We start from the raw sequence: 13439 nt of genomic DNA on the forward strand, positions 1-13439 counted from the left end.
TGCTCACGACACTCAAAGAGAGGAGAGAAGAAGAAAGAGGGAAAGAGAGAAAGAAAGAGAAGGAGGGAAGAAAGAGAAAGGAAAGCACGAAAGAAGGAAGGAAGGAAGGAAGGAAGGAAGGAAGGAAGGAAGGAAGGAAGGAAGGAAGGAAGGAAGGAAGGAAGGAAGGAAGGAAGGAAGGAAGGAAGGAAGGAAAGAAAAATAGGAAAGTTCTAGAGAGTAACATAAAACAATTTTAAAAAATTAATTTATTGAAGGAGTAGAGTCTAACTAATGATCCCTGTTTGTTGCTGTAATTTTACTTGAACTTCTCCAGTTCAAAACTGTTCTTTAGCATAGACTCTGCAAAGCATATGAGCAGATATGACTTGATATAATTGAGTTGCTATGGTGGTTAAGAATGGTGGAAATAGTCTGTCCCACTGGAAGGGATATACACCAAGCAAAACCTAGGCAGCAAAAATGCTACAAAGTCAGAATATACTACAAAATTCTCACAGTAGTGAAACAAAATTAAATACAGAAGCTCTGATATTTGTGTCATATACTTAAAATTCTGTAATCTCCATCTGCTGCTGAACAGGACTTCTGTTTGTGCTTATAATGAAACATCCTCCATACTCTCTGGAACATATTGCTCCAGATGTCTCTGTCCAAACAGCATCATTTTGCCATTCCTGCTACCTTGGGCACTGTTGATGAAGATATTGTAGTATTTGTTAGAGGTGAGTTTGCATGCAGTTCCCTTCTCCACACCGCCCCCCCCCCCCCCCCCCCCCCCCCCCAGTTTTAGCCCAAAGTATCCTTTGTCTGTGAAATAACAACATATCTGAGGATCACAGAAGGTTAGGGGCTGGAAGAGACCTTGCAAAGATCATCCAATCCAACTCCCCTGCTAGAGCAGGATCACCTATACCAGATCACACAGGAATGCATCCAGGCATGTCTGAATATCTCCAGAGGGGGACACTCCACAACCCCCTGAGCAGCCTGTTCAAGGGGTCTCGTCACCCTCACTGTGAAAAAAGTCTTCCTCATGTTTACACGGAACTTCCTATGCCTCAACTTCCTATGCCTCAACTTCCACCCATTGCTCCTTGTCCTGTCGCTGGGCATCGCCAAGAGGAGCCTGACTCCATTCTCTTGAGACTCTCCCTTTACATATTTATAAACACTCCTCAGTCTCTTCACCTCCAAGTTAAAGAGACCCAGCTCTTTAGCAGCACTCACTGACACAGCCCTGGGGCAACGCACGGTTAGTAATGTATGACTATGAATGTGTTTGTTTTTTTAGTTTGCCATGCTTGCATGGTCAATACTTGTCCATATCTCATGGCCTAGAAAAGACTTCTTGAGAGACTAGACCAGTGCAGTGCTAACTTAATATCCCTCAAATTGTGCTCAGTAGGAGGTTTCCAAGGCATGGCAAGCCTCGTAGTGGGAATAAGATTGCAACAACAAGGCAAGAGAACATAACCCTTGTGCAATGGAAACTTTGGATGGGAACTGGGTGACTGCTTTCTTTCCTGAGTTCTGGCAGACGATTGCAGAGATGATGCCCTCAGGCAAGCTATGTCTCAAGGGTGAAACAGACGTAGAAACTGCAAAGACAATAAAGCATGATTAATTTCTCCACCAGTGCGGTACTGCCGCAGCTCAATTTCCAGGTGTTTTTAAGTGTAATAATTATCTTGCTTACATTATTCTGGGAAGACATAAATTTAAATTAGCTCTATCTCTTTGGTCTCTAATTTACTTGCACAGGGTTGTGGATTAGGAGAGTTGTGTGCTGTTTAGCCCATAGGATTAATGTGATGCTTTTGGGTTGAAGCAAGCAATTACAGCAGTTGTGCCTGGAATGTTTGCATTGCTGCCTTTTTTGGTTTTTTAACCATCTTGCAACCTTGGAGATGTTATCTACCCCTGAACTGAGATTTTGTGAACAACCTCACACCCACCGCTTCTCTCCCTGTAAATTGAGAGCAGAGCAGATCAGAGAGTCTTTTTTTCAGCAGCTGTTGTTAGAAAGATAAGCCAAATTTGCTTCATTGCCAGGTTGTGTTCAAATTTGTTCCATTACTTCCTACATTTTAGGCAACACTGGAGTTTCTGCCTTCATGACACCATCTCAGAATATTTATAAAGGAAAATGTGCTCTGTAAATTACATTGCACTTACAGAAATCAAGGGTAGTTTTAATCTCTAGAAGCACTCATTTTGAGTTGCAGCTGGGATGCTTCCTAGGCATTGAGATGAAATCAGGAGCTCCCATATACACTACTATATAGAGCTCATTTGCATATCCTCCATGGAATTGCTTGACATATCTTTACAAGCAGCATGGTTGAATTAAGATACAGCATATTTAGCAAGGCTTTTCCACCTCAGGAACTTGTTTTCCTTGTTGATCTGCCGATTCTGATACTCAGCCTTTACGATACAAAGTGAGACTTTTTACAGAATTAGCGCGTGGAACAAATGAGAAATCATGTAAGAGTTTATGCCTGATCCCTGAGGGAAGCGCTGCTCATGCAATTACATATGACAAAATAGATGTGCTCATGTGCCCACTAACACCACTGGCAACTACAGTTATCTGTTTTGTGGTAAATGCTGTTACAACTACAATGCGGTTATGCAAAAAAACCACTTCCTTCGTGTTGGCCACCGGGTTTTTTTTTTCCAAATAAAAGCTTTCAGAAAGGAAAAAAAAAATTGTTGTTTTAGTTTGGGCTGAAACTTCCCAGAGCTTTTGGAATTTTCCCGAACTCTTTTAGACATGGGAACACCTTTTACCTAAAAAAAAATAAAAATCCTACGACCGCTGTCGGACGCCACTGTCACTCCCCTCGGGTGTTTTCTCTCTCGGCAATCCTTCCCAAAGAGGCGGGTGGACGGCAGAACGACACTTCACTGCCACTGCCAGTACCACCTCAGGACAGGCCTAGGGACGCAGGCAGAAGCAAAACCCTCCTCGAGGCGGCGCTCCTCACGACGGCGCCGAGGGCCGTCGCGCTGATGTTTGCGGGGTGAGGGTCCGCCGTAGCTTGAGGCTGTGCGCCTACAGAAACCTGACCCAGACCTCCTCGACGCGGTCGTTTCTAGCGGCACTGCGGCCAGCCTTATAGGGAGGAGTAGCAGATGGGCTACCCTGCGGGTGGACCACGGCGCAATTGGCCAGCCCGGGCCTACCCTTGAAGCGCGGCCGCCGGGTGGGACGTCTTGGCGTCGGGCAGGGGCGGGCGGAGACGCAGCTGCCAGTCCGTCCTTCATCCCTCCTTTCCCCCCGCCCTGCTCTTACCCATCCCTTCCCCTCCTCCCCGACTGGCTTAAAACCACGGTGGGTGCTGAAATTGTAGTAGTGGCGCAGTGCGGGAGACAGCAGCTGTGGTGGCGGGAGCGCAGGGGCGGGCGCCATTGGCTTGGAGCGCAGTGCCTGACCGCGGCTCAGCTCCTCCCTGTCTCCTCTACTCCCGCCCTTTGGGCCGAGGCTGTCACCGCGCCGCGCGAGGAGGAGGCGCTGCCGCTGCTGCTGCCGCCGCCGCCGTCGCCGCCGCCGCCGCGCCTGACGCCGGGCGTCCGGCGCTGCCGGCATGTTTGACAGGACGCGGCTGCCCTTCGTGGCTCTGGATGTGATCTGCGTGGTACTGGGTACGTCGGTGGGCGGCGGAGAGGGCGAGGGAAGCCGTCCCCGCGATGCTGTGGTCCGCTTCCCTCCTGCACCAGGCTAATTGCATGCTCGCTTCCCCCCCTTCCCCGCGGCACTGAGCACCACCCTGGAGCGAATCATTTTCCAGTCTGCACCTTGGCTGTGACCGTCTGCCGCTTCCACTGTTGTCTGCTGTTTCTGTACCCCCTTCTTTCCTCCCTCTTGCCTTCCCTTTCGCCGCCGCCCCACGTTGTCCTCTCTCGGAGGAATTTGGTCACTGCCATTCCCCCGCCCGCTGGGGCCTCGGGCTTGGAAGAGGAGCATCCTGGTGGGAGGGAGCAGCTGCCTCTGATCTGTGGACTTCTCGAACTCCCTCTTGTGTCTTACGTCCTTAGTCTTCATTCTCTAACCTTTTCTGTCAGCTATAAAAGGGTTGTAGCAAAAGCCTCTGTGGGGAAGGTAGGTCTCTGCAGCCTAGGATGTGTGTGCTACCCGTGCTGGCTCCGCAGGCTGCCCTGAAAAGGAAACAGGCGTCATCCCAGTGTCTCAGTATGAGGAGTAACTTCTTTACAGTAAGAGTGACGGAGCACTGGAATAGGCTGCTCAGTGGGGTTGTGAGGTCTCCTTCTCTGGAGGCTTTCAAAACCCTCCTGGACGCATTCCTGTGTGAACTATCGTGGGTGATCCTGCTTTTGGCAAGGGATTTAGACTCGATGATCTCTGGGGGTCCTTTCCAACCTCTAACATTCTGTGATAGGCTGTGCAGTAGAGGTTGAGTTTAAGATACTAGTTGTGTGTGGCCTAGGTGAGGCTAAACTAGTGCTCTATTTTCAGGCTGAAAATGAAACGAGGTATATATTAGAACATGATTTCGCGTTCTCATATCTCTGCAGCAGTGAGGGACTCGTGTAGGGTAGGAGTGTGCTGATGACCATATGGTTGACGGTAAAAGCCGCAGCACACTGCCACAACACTGCAAATGCTTGTCGTGGCCAGTCCGAATAATACCACCTTCCTAATGTTTCTTCTGTTTAATCCTCTGGCTCTGTTGAAACTACGTCATGACCTGTCAATTTGCATTAGCTTTCTCCTTTTTTTTTTTTTTTTTCTTTGTAATGGCGATGTAAGTAACGACTGTAGGTATCAAACTGCGAAGGAGAAATTTTACTCTAGAATTGTGTCTCATCGGAACTTACTGGTGTGGAGACCCCCCAGGAAATATCTTCACTTTACGAAAGTGTACTTGGATAATTTTAGGAAGTGCTGATTTGGGGTATTTGCTTCTTAATCAAATGTTTGCTACTTAATTACGCCAGTAATAAATACATCTAAGCACTTTTTTGTCATGTTTAGTCAAAGAGGTCTGGCTCATGAAGTCTTTGTTGACTGAAGATGTGTCTAGACTCAATATGAAAATAATGAGCCATACTTTATCTTGTTAGATGCTTCAGATAGCAGTGGTACCTCTAAACGGCGTTAAAGAAAAAAATACTATGGTGAATGATTCATTGTTCTGAATAAGTGTTGTGTAAGACTGATCTTTTGGAGAATGAAAGTAGATCCATATGATCCAGTAGGTGCAATCTTCATTCAGATCAGAAAATTTACAAAGTTCTGCTGTAGCAGGGTTTAAAATTATGTTCTATCTTTACATCCAGTAAAGCAGTCTTGTCTGTCCTGATAACTGTCCTAATAATTTGACAAGATTTTGCACTGCGCATATACTCTGGTCTGTTTGAAGTATATGTGCATATCATAAATAATCTTGAATGCTCACAGAAAGCAAAACATTAAAATTATGACTGCAGGAGATGTATAACATGAGAGTTACCCAGCTAAAACAATAAGGGTTTCCTCATTTCCTCCCCCAAAGTTACTACCTGTGAGGTAAATTCTCGACCTTGCTTTGAGATGTAATATCACTTTACACACTTTGCCTATCCACTGTATAGCATTTAGGTCACAGATGCCCTAATCTCAACCCTCCAGCACATTGAGGGATCAGACCTCATTTTCTCTTGGGCTTGGTTACTTTCAACAGGTAGGAGATAAAAGGCTAGCAGCGGGTAACATGAAATCTCCTAGCACTGCAACTTTAGGGACACTGAGTTAGGAGTTTCAGTGAAACCCCGGCTGAGACAAAGTAAGTCAGTGTAAAAATGGGAAAGCTACTGAACATAAGACCAAACAGCCTTTGTGGCTCCTGTGCAACTGAGACAGAATGACATAGTTCTTAAGCATGTGTGTGTGGATCTATTTTAATTCAGAAGAGTTCCTGCTGTGTGCTTTTATTGTAACTTATTTTTTCACTGCCCTTCCCTGCGGAAATGTCTGAGGTAACCGATAAAATGACTTGCACATACTGATGACCAGGTACTTTTAGTATCTCCACCTAAGAGACCGTGGAATTTTCAGGAGAAAATTTACTGAACTATGTCATACTGAAAGTTTACAGCTATCTAGACCAGCTTCAGCTAGCTTGGTGGTGTAGCCCATTCTGCCACAAAAGAATGCTATTACTAGCATATTCACAATCCCAAGGTAACTCTTACGGTCATTTTTTTTCTGCTCCTCTTCTGCCTGTATCTTCCCTATGCTAAGTGAAGATGGGCAAGAAAAAATTAATTTCCTTGTCTCAGCAATCTTGGACAGAAAAAAACTCGGAGGGATCACTTCAGGTTACAGTGAACTGGTTTACCTATAAGCTTACCACAATGGAAGCAGATCACTTGCTGAGTATGTTTGTGACTTAATTACTGTTTTAGTCAAATTATTCTTTGTGCAGATTCAGCTGTCCCAACAAAAGTTTTCCAAAGGGAAGGAAGGGGGAAAAACAGCTTTACTGTGATTTTTGGTGACTCAAATTAAAAGGTCTGACATATGTCCAAGATGGAGCTATTGGTAAGTGAGAAAAAGATAAAGAGCAGATGGCACAAGAGAGAATATCTCTCCCTCTTTGGGGCATTAAGCTATTATATCAGCTTGGCTGCATGAAATTTGAATCTAAGGTTGCTCTTCATTTGCCTTAAGGAAACTCCCTCCTTCATCTATCTTTCTATGCAGGACAGGAGAGAGCATTCAGGCAAAGCAGTCTTTAATACCCTGAGAAAACAAAACCTCTTTGTCTTATGATATTAATTCTTTCATTCTAAAAGGAAAGAATTTAATTTCAGTGTTAAAATAGTTTCATATTCTGTAACCTAAAAAAAAAAAAGTTTGCAGATTTCTGCAATATCAGTCCTTAAATAGTGCAGTGAGGCTGTATCTGCATCCTCTGAATGTGCAGATCTGCAGTGCTAGGTGTGTGTGTGCTGCACTGCCATTAGCAGCTCTGCAGTGCTTCAGGCAACAGCTAACTTACTCTGCGCGGTCGGTCTGCTAGACAGTGTAAGATTCTGTCACTGGCATGCATGAGTTGTCTGCATCACAGGATTTCCTTCTGTGTACTTTTGTTGCTTGTCCCTCCATGTTTTTCTGATGGAGGGATATTTTATGTAGCATGACACAGATGTGTAAACTGACATTTCTAGACAGTAGTAAAACTTTCCCCACTGATACTGGACTTGAGTCTTACAGTTTATTACATTTACAATTTGTCATGCCAAAACCCCCCAGCTTATTCTCATAACTTAATTAGCTAGCTTGTGACTGTCTTCATTAGGCTCTATAGATTCAAGCTACTCTTACAGGCCTATTGTTTGATTGCAAGTCAGGGCCCTTCATTAAGGGAGATAAACAACACGTAAGGAACAAAGTTGGGAAACCTGTACAAGTATTTCTCTAATCAGTGGAAGAACTGTTAAATACCTTTAGACCTAACTCTCACAAAGGTAAATACCTTTAGACCTAACTCTCACAAAGATCATTGGATTAAAATAAGTGTGGCAGAAGTGGCTGGAGCAATAAGGAAAACATTTTCTGTGATGCTAGACTCCAGGACACCTTGCATCAGGTCTGTGTATGTTGTGGTTCATGCCCAAGTTCAAGGATGCAGTACAACAAAACTGCTTCTTCAGTTAGTCTCTTGCCTGATTATACAATCAGTGACAAGCTTTGGTATGTAATTAGGGAGTGTACTTTTTGATATGTGTTTGCAGATGTAATGCAATAATATATATGTACAACTTATGATGAAGAAAAAAATATATTTAGGAAATTTGGAGCTTCACTGTTCTGATCCTCTCCTATGCAATGCCCTGGAAACAGTAACAAAATAGAGTAGTCATTAGTAAAGAATTCTAAACTTCTGTATTTAATTGTTTGGTCTGTGTGTAGGGATGTTACTTTGTTTCTCTAGCCTGTGAGAATCAGAAAACGGATGAAAACTTCCCTGCTGCCTAGCCGTTCTCTAGCTGTGAGTCTGCCTGATACTTGGCTGTTGAGGCTCTCTGAGCTGCAAGAGGTACCTGTGCAAAAAAAAAAGAGGCTGGTAGGTGGCCAGAAAGGGGTTGGGGAAGGTGACACTGTGGCAGTCTTACCTTTTTTGTTGTGGATGTGCTTCTGGGTATAAGAAGTTCTGGTCTTTAATTCTGTGAACTAAACACAGAAATAAATACTTACATAACTTTAAGCTTACTATTTAAAGACTGTTGGAATGTTTTGTGAGGGGATTGTCCCCTTGTACTCTGCTCTGGTGAGGCCACACCTTGAGTATAGTGTTCAGTTTTGGGCACCTCATTAGAAGAAGGATGTGGAGGTGCTGGAGTGAGTGCAGAGGAGGGCAAGAAAGCTGGGGAATGGCCTGGAAAATAAATCTTAGGAAGAATGACTGACGAAGCTGGGGCTGTTTAGTTTGAAGAAGAGGAGCCTGGAGACTGCACTGTCTACAGCTACCTGAAAGGACATTGTGGAGAGGTTGCTACTGGTCTCTTCTCATGGGTAAATAGTGATAGAACAAGAGGAAATGGCCTCAAGCTGCACCTGGGTAGGTTTAGACTGGACATTAGGAAACGTTTTTTCACAGCAAGAGTGGTCAGGCATTGGAATGGTGGTTGAGTCACCAGCCCTGGATGTGTTTAAAAGCCATTTGTATGTGGTACTTGAGGATATGGTTTAAGAGTGACTTTGTAGAGTAGGGATAATGATTGGACTTGATGATCCTGGGGGAACATTTCCAACCACAATGTTTCTGTGATATAGGGCAATATGCTAAAGAGCAGGTACTTGTGTATAGGACAGATAAGTATGCTTCTGCAGTATGTGACCTGGGATCATGAGATGGCTGGGCCACTCTGCACATCCTGCAGGATCTTTTTTGCTTCAAATACTGTTCTTTTTTCTGGGAGTGTTTGCTCTTGCCTTCACTGGAGGCAGCCATCTCTGATGGTTAAGGTTTTGCTGTTCAGTCAAGGAAGGCTTCCTATGTGGGTTATCACTTCCTCGTTGCCCTAGTTTAAATAAAACCTCCTCCTCTATTACTTGTGACTCACTGATATGTGTCACCATCCTATTTTTCCACATTATGTGGATGCTAAATATTTTTTTAGTGCATGAATATGTTGTTAAGCTGTAACAAGTTAAACAACAGCTTGTCCTCAAATGACACTGTCTACCAGGTACTACAAGGTGATACTCATTAGACACTCAGCTCATTGGAAACATGGTTGTCACCTGAAACAGGGAATATCTTCCTTCTCCTGCTGTGCTTTCTCAAACATGTGAATCAATACTGCCCCTTATTGTGATATTGTCCCTGGTTACTGTTCTTGGCAGTCTTTTTTTTTTTTTTTTTGCACCCACATGGATGGTGGTGTGATAGAATGATGCTCTACCCAGAGACCACCTTGCTAGGGAGCCTACAGAATAGCTTCAGGTTAAAACTTGTCTAGTTAATGAATGCTGTTGAAATTCACCTACTGTGTTTTTGATCTGTCAGGAATTACTGCTAAAGCATCTCTTGTACTCTGGCAAACTGCTGCCTCAAAAAGATAAGTTCTTGCAGGTGATTTTTGCAGCAATGGGTAAATATTAATTGACCTTCCAGTCCCTCCCAAGAGCCAAATCCCAACACTCTGCTCTTCCCTCTTGGCACAAGAGCAGCTGCTTGTCAGCACTGAGGTTCCTTATGATCTCAATGAGTCCTGGTGACTTTTGAACCTTAAACAGACATAAGGGCTTTTGCAGCATGCTTATATGAAGATCATAGAATCATATAATCGACCAGGTTGAAGAGACTTCCATGATCATCCCGTCCAACCTAGCACCCAGCCCTATCCAGTCAACTAGACCATGGCACTAAGTGCCTCATCCAGTCTTTTCTTGAACACCTCCAGGGATGGTGCCTCCACCACCTCCCTGGGCAGCCCATTCCAATGGCAAATCAATCTCTGTGAAAAACTTCCTCCTAACATCCAGCCTATACTCCCCTGGCACAACTTGAGACTGTGTCCCCTTGTTCTATTGCTGGTTGCCTGGGAGAAGACACCAACCCCCGCCTGGCTACGATCTCCCTTCAGGTAGCTGTAGGCAGCAATCAGGTCACCTCTGAGCCTCCTCTTCTCCAGGCTAAACAACCCCAGCTCCCTCAGCCTCTCCTCATAAGGTTTGTGTTCCAGGCCCCTCATCACCTTTGTCACTCTTCTCTGGACACGTTCTAGCACCTCAGCATCTCTCTTGAAATGAAGGGCCCAGAAGTGGATACAGTGCTCAAGGTGTGACCTGACCAGTGTTGAGTACAGGGGAAGAGTAACTTCCCTTGTCCTACTGGCCACACTGTTCCTGATGCAGGCCAGGATGCCGCTGGCTCTCTTGGCCACCTGGGCACACTGCTGGCTCATCTTCAGCTTATTATCTACCAGCACCCCTAGGTTGCTTTCTTCCTGGCTGCTCTCCAGCCACTTTGTCCCCAGCCTGTAGCGCTGCTTGGGGCTGTTGTGGCCAAAGTGCAGAACCCTGCACTTGGCCTTGTTCAATCTCATCCCATTCCCCTCTGCCCACTCATCCAGCCTGTCCAGGTCCCTCTTCAGGGCTCTCCTACCTTCCAACAGATCATCACCTGCTCCTAGCTTGGTATCATCTGCAAATTTACTGATGCCGGACTCAATCCCCTCGTCCAGATCATCAGTAAAGATGTTGAACAGGACTGGGCCCAGCACTGATCCTTGGAGAACACCACTAGTGACTGTCTGCCAACTGGATGTGGCACCATTCACCACTACTCTCTGGGCTCTGTCATCCAGCCAGTTCGTGACCCAGCACAGAGTGAATCTGTCCAAACCATGAGCTGCCAGCTTTGTCAAGAGCTTCTTGTGGCAGACAGCATCAAAGGCTTTTCTGAAGTCCAGCAAAGATGGTGACCTTTACTTAAGGGAACAGGAGCAAAGGGGCTTCTTTAAGAAAGGAAGTAACACCTGCAACTAAATGATAAAATAGCTTGTCTTCGGTAGCTGAAGAGGTTTTTCCTCATCTTTACAGCTGCTTGCATGCTTGTTGAGCCTGTGCTGAGTGGTTTTAAAGAGCTGCGTAGTAGGTAGTATGAACTTATATTGTCTAAAAGCATCTTGGTTTGAAAATGACACTGTCATAGCCCTGATGGGAGGAGAAGTAAGGACTTAAATACTGGTTGCCTGACATGGCATAATTTTATGTAGGTGCACTGTTGTACTGAACAAACGCTGATAACAGAGCAATAGCTGTTACAGCCGTGACAATCTGACTCTTGGAGCCGTGTGAGCAGGATCATGAAGAGAACCTGATTTTGGGTGCTACTTGTTGATGAGAGAACTTCAGAATTGTAACCTTCCAAGTGGCTCAGATCCCTGACAACTGATAACACTCTTTCCAGAATTAGACTGGGAGAGTTAAACTCTTCTTGGATGGTGGGAAGGAAAAAGAGTGCCAAGCAATTACATAGAACCTTATTGACCTATATGACCAAGATACTGTGTGGCTCTAAATTTAGTCAGATTTGTCATTATGGACTTTATTATTGCTGTATCTGATCAGGGGACTGATGATGCTGTCATTGATTGGGTATTTTCTGCTCTCCTGCAAAGGAAGCTTCTCCTTCTTGGGGTGTAATCTGGTAAAACAGTTGACTGAAGGCAACTGAAAAATCCACAAGACTAGAAGTTAAGATGGTGGATGACTAGCAGATGAGTAGTTTTAGCCTAGCTTTATTACAATTTAAAACTATATAAAGCTTTCCTGAAGAAGCAAGATTTCCATACGATATGTTCTTAAGCTCTTTTGTTGGAGCAACACAGTTGCCACTGCCTTAGGCAATATTGATCAGTTCAGCTGCAGAAATAAACTTCACAGTCCCACCTGTAAGTAGACCCGCAGCAAATTTTCCAGCCAGAGTGGTGTAGCCCTGTAATTTAAAAACTGTTCTGCTTATATTAAGGGTTTTGTGCTCCCCTCCTTGTTTATCAGCTGCTGTTGATTTGACTTACTTTCTGGGATGAATTTTCCTAAGTTGCAAGAATGGTATCAGAGGCACAGAACTAAAACTTATCTATTAAAAAAACTGCACTGTGTCTTTTAAAACACTTTTGCCAGATTTACTGGTACACAAATCCTTCTAGCACAGTCAGGTCCAGCTCTTAGGATCAAAACAGCTTGTTCATATGGAAGCCAAAACCAGACACCCTAGTATGCTTTTTGCAGAATGCGATACAGGAAAATAGGGATGAAACTTGTCTGATGCACTTAACCAAACAGTCTATCATCATGCTGAGTTACAGGATTTTAAAAGACCAGTAGAAGAAGCTGGTGTTACTTCGTTATAGACTGCCAATTAATTTTTAAAAGGCAGTAACAAGGAAGCATTCTGACTCAGAAGTGTGCTAAGATGCCTCAGTTTTATCTGTATTGTGCTTCAACCCAGTTTTGGCATGTCCTGTTTCCATGTGGCATCTTGATACCTAGCAACTTTTAAATTTTAAATTAAAGGCAAGTATTTCAGGCCTTGGAATGGCTATAAACCTTGGTTCTACTAAAAGCAATCAAAAGTATGCAGGAGCTGTATCAGTTCATCCTTATTTCTGTGATACTGCTGATGGAACAACAGGCCTTGCTAGACTTACCCTAGATTTTAGTGCTTCTTGCCCTTTGACTGGTGTTGCTAATCATGCAGCTTTCAGGAGAGCCACACAGGGTTTGCTTGATCTCATAAGATAGCTGTAAAATGTTATCTAGCCGTCCCTGTAGAGGAGTCAAAGGTATTTATATCAAATTTCAACATATCTGGTAACTTCTCGCCCTCTTAGAACAAGGTGGAATTTTTCCCCACAAATTAATCTTACTGCATTTTTGGTCTTTTAACGTTTGCATGTTACTATAAGCCTATTCTGACTGAGTCACTGAAACTTAACAGTAATTACAGTACTTGCTGAACCTAGAATACTAGGATAAAGGAACCACATGTATCTAAGCTTATATATCTTGCTTTAAGGTATCAAAAATACAAAGCTTAACTTGAGCTAAAGAGGCTGCTTTGGAAGGTTGTGGTGGAGATGTCTGAGAATATAAACTTCAAATTCTAACTGGAGAGCTTTCTGATGTACAGCAAGCTAATGGGTGGCATATAGGGCTTTTAGTGGGTCAAGAAGGCATTTAGTGGTGAGATACAGAAGCAAGGCAGTGTGATAGACCTCTGAAAATAGCTTCAGTCATTAAGTGCTGAAAATCATCTTCTTAGTGTCTCCTTTTCTTGGTGCTTCTTGAGTGAGTTTTCTGGCTTTTTGCTGACTCATGGAAATCAAGGCTCAAATTTAGTTATGTAATCCTGTGCTACAGCAGTAGTATTCAGTTAAAGTAATCCAAGACAATACAGTGGCTGTGTCTAATG

At 44.2% G+C, this 13439-nt stretch overlaps 1 protein-coding gene across 2 annotated transcripts in view; it reads left to right on the forward strand.

The window, feature by feature from the left end:
- Positions 1-3336: 3336 nt before the first annotated feature.
- The window catches only part of PLPP1 (phospholipid phosphatase 1), a 74171-nt gene continuing 64068 nt past the window's right edge, over positions 3337-13439 (forward strand). The window contains exon 1 of one of the 2 annotated variants that reach the window (XM_064140711.1): positions 3337-3651. In XM_064140711.1, the coding sequence (XP_063996781.1) occupies positions 3594-3651 (58 nt within the window). In that variant the 5' untranslated portion in view covers positions 3337-3593. The remainder of the gene's footprint in view (positions 3652-13439) is intronic. The other variant, XM_064140710.1, reaches the window with a different exon arrangement.

Source organism: Pogoniulus pusillus, chromosome Z (assembly GCF_015220805.1).
Source record: "Pogoniulus pusillus isolate bPogPus1 chromosome Z, bPogPus1.pri, whole genome shotgun sequence".
Taxonomy (NCBI): domain Eukaryota; kingdom Metazoa; phylum Chordata; class Aves; order Piciformes; family Lybiidae; genus Pogoniulus; species Pogoniulus pusillus.